The 5,310-nt window shown below is 50.1% G+C and overlaps 1 protein-coding gene across 4 annotated transcripts in view; it reads right to left on the minus strand.

Annotated features, from left to right (window-relative positions):
- SLC4A11 (solute carrier family 4 member 11) overlaps positions 1–5,310 on the minus strand; it is a 92,742-nt gene that overhangs the window by 83,482 nt on the left and 3,950 nt on the right. Inside the window, exons 1-2 of one of the 4 annotated variants that reach the window (XM_057369323.1) lie at positions 3,689–3,794; positions 2,477–2,935 (exon numbers count right to left, since the gene is read on the minus strand). The exons of 1 other annotated variant lie outside the window; for it this stretch is intronic. Coding sequence is in view for 1 of the 3 variants with exons in the window: in XM_057369321.1 (XP_057225304.1) it covers positions 4,715–4,940 (226 nt within the window). In the remaining 2 variants the exon portion in view is untranslated. Of the gene's footprint in view, positions 1–2,476; positions 2,936–3,688; positions 3,795–4,714; positions 4,972–5,310 lie in introns of those variants that run through there. 2 more of the 4 variants (XM_057369321.1, XM_057369324.1) reach the window with 2 other exon arrangements.

The raw sequence follows: 5,310 nt of genomic DNA on the forward strand, positions 1-5,310 counted from the left end.
ATGGACTAAGTGCAAGGAGCTGGATGTTCTTCCCAGGATGGAAATGGTGTGAGGAGGTCTTAAGTCATGCCACGGGTCACCGCAGTAAACGAAAACGCCAGAACTCATTTTCACAGCGGCTGGCTGTGAAAATAAAGCATCACATTGGAGGGATAAAGCAGGAAGAATCCTCCTGCCTGCTCCCTCCCGGGCAAACACACACCCACACACAGGCTCAGGGATCAGACGTGGCTGTTTGCAAAGCCTTTTCCTCGCAATGTTGAACAATTCCCATCCCCTGCTTCCTCCTGAGCACCCACTGCAATAAAACCAGCTAACAAAGAGTCACTGGGTGCAGACAGCACSCAGAGACCTCCCCMCACCCCCCMAAAAWAWTWAAAAATTWGGATTTAGCAGGAGCAGCACGTTATCCAGGTTGACTCATCACAATCCAGCCCACCCATGCAATTAATATCCGAGGCTGCCTCCCAGAGGTGAGCTGCAAGGGAAGCGACCCCGCACACCCAAAACTGTGCAGATGCTTTCCCAACGGGATATCCACGCCTCATCCATTGGATTTCTTGGCCAGCATTTGGCAGGTGAGCAGGACAATTTGAACAGCAAGGGAATGATGCATTTTGGGATTTGGCTGTTGGACTATTTTGGCTATTTTCCCTTTTTTTAGATTTTTTAACTACAGGTTGAAGGGGGACCCTCGAAAGACTTGCGAGGATTTCTTGCATAAGCATTACACAAAGAGGAGAGACAGCAAATACCTCCAGAGATCCCACAAGCTGGCAAAGGGCCAAGACCAGGCCAGTTGAGGCTCTTCAGTAGACTTTTCCTGAAACATTTAAATAATTTAGAAAGCATTAACTCTTACTGACAGCTTCTCAGGCAGCTCTTTCCCTTGCAGGGCCTTATCAGAAGCCTCATCACTCTTAATCAAAAAAAAAAAAAAAAAAAAGAAGAAGAGATTCTGCAATGGCCCCAAACCTTGGTCAGGGTTAAAGATGGATTTTAAAAGATACCTGAGATATTTTTTTCTTTGCTGAAATGCTTTCTTTGTAGAGTCAGGGACCACCACCTGCCACTTATCTGCAGTGGCACCATGTAAAAAAACACAAAAATGGTTAAGAGACAGCCTGGGTAACATTTCACTCAAGTGGGGCTGTTCAGAGGGTGGGAGCTGTTCCCTGCAAGGGTTCAAATGTGTAAATATTGTAAAAACAAAGCAGMAGGGAGGAGTAAAGTAGTGGGGATAAGCCCTTTTGTGGGTTTAGAAGAGATGCTGCAGTCTCACACCATAACATCCCTGCCTTCTCCAGGGTACCAGGGTCATGTTTTGGAACAAAGTGAATTTCTAGAAAGTTTTTTTCCTCCCCCCTCTATCTTATCACCACCAGAAATGAAAACAGCTGCTGAAAAGGCAGCGGTGGCCAAGCCAAGCTCTCACAGCAAAGTTATTCCTGCACTCCTTCCCAGCAGCACCCCCCAAAAAAGAAGCTGAACAGAACAGGAGAGCAGCTCGAACCCCCACAAAGCCAAAAGTCAGGCCAAACCCAAGGTGTGCACTGGAAACAGAAGCAGAGAAGTGAACCCAGCCACCCGATCACCCAACACATTCTCGGCTGTGCTTTTAATCAAGACTCAGCAAGAAAAGCCTCTCTCTGCCACAAAAAGCAAACCCAGCCCAAAGGATACCCAAATGGCCCCAGAGCTGCACTCTGCAGCCTCATCCACCCCCCAGAACCAGGCTCTGCAGTGCCCACCAGCTTCAGGATAACACAAACCACCCCGTGCAGCTCCCCRTGCTCAGGAGCCACAAAACAACATCAGTGACAGCACAACAACACAGGTGGGGGGAGAGCCAGCAGCACCAGATCCCATTTTGCTGTCCATCATCAATCCCAAATTAAAATGCCCCGGTCCAGTGATGAAATAATTGCAGACTGACACTCCARGAGATAATGTTATTCATTAGGATGTTGTTGATGGTTCATCTACGAGGCTTCCATGGCTACAGCAGCAGGGGATGCTGTTTGGGAGCATTTCAGACACGCTACATACATGATTTTGTCTCCACTCAGCACTGCACTTCCCCCAAGTGAAACAGCTCCGTGTGAAGCTCCCTGACAGGCTGTGAGGATGTTCTGCCATTAATTAAAGAGAAAAACCAGAACAGGGAAGCTCCTCTGTGCTCATCTCCCCATGCATACCTTGAAACTAAATTCAGAGCCYGACAGCCAGCACTCTGGTTAATTTAAACAGAATTCAAAAGGCATTCTCCATCCTTAAACATATCCAGCACAGGCAATAGATATCATCACTAAGCAGAGCAAAGCCCATAGAAAATACATCAAGCGCTGCCTTACTTTAGCGAATTAAATAATTCAAGGGCTGGCAGAGCTGGTTCTTTTACATTTCCTGACCAAATGCATCACCCAGCAACAGCGGGGGCTTCAGTTTAGGGGGGTTTTTTAAGACCACAACTTACCTGTGCTACTTCCTCAACAGAGAGATGCCCGTGCTCCCCTCAGGGCTGTCCCCCCGAGCCACCAGCACTTGTCCCCAAAGGCCACTCGCTCAGGTGGCCGAGGCAGCAGCGGCRGCTCCTGCTTTTTCACTGGCTCCAACATTAATCCATCCAGAGCATCTTTGTCCCTCACTTCCAATTGGCGAGCGGCGGATGGGTGGAGTGAGAGCGCGACCCATTAGCTCCCAGATGGGCACCTCCWGCCCAGCTCTGCCAACCCCACACCTGGCCAGCACCTCTGTACATGCCACCACTGCCCAGGGCAAGGYTTTGAGCTGTTTTCTTCCTTCAGCCACCCAGATCCTAGCGCCTCTCAGTGATATCTGCCTCCAAGAGCAGAAATAGAGTAGTTAAAGTGACCCAGCGTGCCGGAGCTGGAGAGTTTTGCTGGATGCTGGGTGGAGAAAGCTCCTGTGCCTCCTTAAAAGAAAAAAAAAAAGAAAAAAAAAGCTCTGTGCCAGGCAGGCTCAAGAGAAGTGAGAAGATGCTGTACCTTACAGAGAGGAGTACAGGGAAAGCCAGAGGATGAAAAAAAGGAGGGGAAAGAAAAGAAAACCTGCTGCTGAGAGGTAGATRTAGGAAATTCCTTAAAGATACAGCTGCCGTGCCTGCCGGGCTCTGGTGTTTCATCCAGCTAAGCTGTACGGCAGCAGCAGTGCAGGGGTTAATGCATGCATTCGGTGGAATGAGAAACAGGGCAGCAAGTCCGTGCTCCAGCAGCAAGTTGCAGAATTCAGAGCTGGAAGACCTCACCTCATCCGTGGGGATTTAAATCTGGCCAGCCCTGGACCACGCGGTGCCTAAAAAGCCATGGAGGGAAAGATGCCCCATCCTCTGCCCCTGCCCCAGCCTATTCTACCACTTCACCTTCCTTACAATTCGATATTTTCATCACAATAAGCCAAGTCTCCCCCAGCTGGATGTTTAAAGCCTGGAGGAATGGTCTAAGCTGGCAAAAAAACAAAAAGAAAAAAAGAAAGGGGGGGGGGGGAAAAACCAACAAACTCCCCAAAGCAACATGAAATCAGCCTTAGAAAAAGCAGAACCCTAAAAGAATCAGGCAGAATTAAACAGCGAATTATCCAAACGCTGGCAAGGCTGGGTCACTCCCCTCCCGCAACTCTGACAATTGCTGCGACTTCAGCAAAAGGAATTCCCAGCGATGACATTTACCAGGAGGCAGCAAAGGCTTCCCAGAGCCAGGCAAGGGGGGAAAGAGCCGGCGGGACCCTTCAGCAGCGGGAGCCTCATGCCCCCATCCCCGCCACAAATTCGTTTCCGCTGCACACAACCACAGGCAATGCGTGTTTTTAAACACCTCCCACGCGTTTTCTCTGCCGAGACTGCTCAGCCAGTCTCCTCCATTTTTTTAATTTTTTTTTTCCMTCCCCCATGCCACCTGACGAGCTTTTCCAGGTAAGGCACATCATAGACTGGCAATAAGATGCTAAAAAGCGGAGCGTGGTTCAGAAAGGGTTGGAGGGTGGGAGAGACCCCTGGAGGTCTCTGATCCCACTCCCTGCTCCAGGCAGGACCACCTTGAAAGAGAAATCAGCACCGKCCCCAAAAAAAAGTTTTATAGGAAGTTGAGACTCCCATCCTTAGGATCAGAACTTACAGAGCTCAGCTCCTAAACCGGCGGGATTCACCAAGCTCCCCATATTACATTAAAGCAAGATTTGAACCAAGCTGGAATTTTAAAGGTAATTCCTTGTAAAGAGGCAAACCTGCATGAGAACATCTTAAAACCTTCCTCCATCCCCACACCTGATACCTGCACTAACAGCTGAGTGGACACCTAACAGCATCACAACCCTAAAGGTGAACCGAGCCCGCTGAGCCTCCAGCAGGTATTTCAGGTTTCACGCGGAGCCGGATTCATTTCAGCAAGTGAACAAGCTCAGGAAACAAAAGACTGGCTCAGATCAGTTTCTATTTTTACTTCTTTCCACGCTGAGGTTGTTTATCAGCTCTCAGGGTGTAGCAGGGACCGGAGCTGCTCCTCGCTGGAGATGCCAACGGCCGAGCTGCGGGACCAGGAGAGCTCTGAGAGCATCACCACCACCACACCAACCCATCCTACCATGTCCCACCACCACCATTCTCCAAATTATAATCACCACCATCTCCAAAGCCTCCTCAAACCCCACCAAGCTCTACCACCSCAAGTCCCAACCCTTCCCACCCGCGGTCACGCACCGTCCACCGGCCTGCTCCACCTCTGCGGCACCAAACGCTGYGGCCACGGCGCCAAATCCTGTGAAGAACCAGCGCTGGCCCCAAACTGGCCATAGGGCGAGCGCAGGAAGGTGAGCTGGGGGTAGCAGAAGGAYGCCGGCTCCATCAGGACAGAGAAGAGAGGAGAGCCAGGTACGAAGCAAACCGCGTCTCCCTTCGCCTCCTGCAGCGAGTACTGTTGGGACATGCAGTCTCAGAGCCTTCTCCCAGAGAAGCTCCTTTTTTCCAAAAGGATTTAGTGCAAAAAAGCAAAAAAAAAATAAAAAAAAAGAAGAGTAATAAACCCCGAAGGTGGCGGAGCAGCCCCGCTGCTGCTGTCAGAGCCCAGCAGAGCACACTGGCAAGGCAGCGTCTCCAGCCTGTATTTAAACGCCCCTCTCAGAAAGCAGAGATGCAGCACAGGAAGAGACAAATTCCAGCTCTGCGTCGGGCTGATAAGCCAGGTTTATAATATTCAAGAAGTATTGGCATTACTACAGTTCCTCCCCCCCCTTTCCCCGCTCCTCCCGCAACGAATATCTTGTGCAGGAGCTTGTTGTGCACAATAAGCAAAAAAA

Source organism: Malurus melanocephalus, unplaced genomic scaffold, assembly GCF_030028575.1.
Source record: "Malurus melanocephalus ecotype Western Australia unplaced genomic scaffold, MMel_1.1 scaffold_107, whole genome shotgun sequence".
Classification (NCBI taxonomy): Eukaryota; Metazoa; Chordata; class Aves; order Passeriformes; family Maluridae; genus Malurus; species Malurus melanocephalus.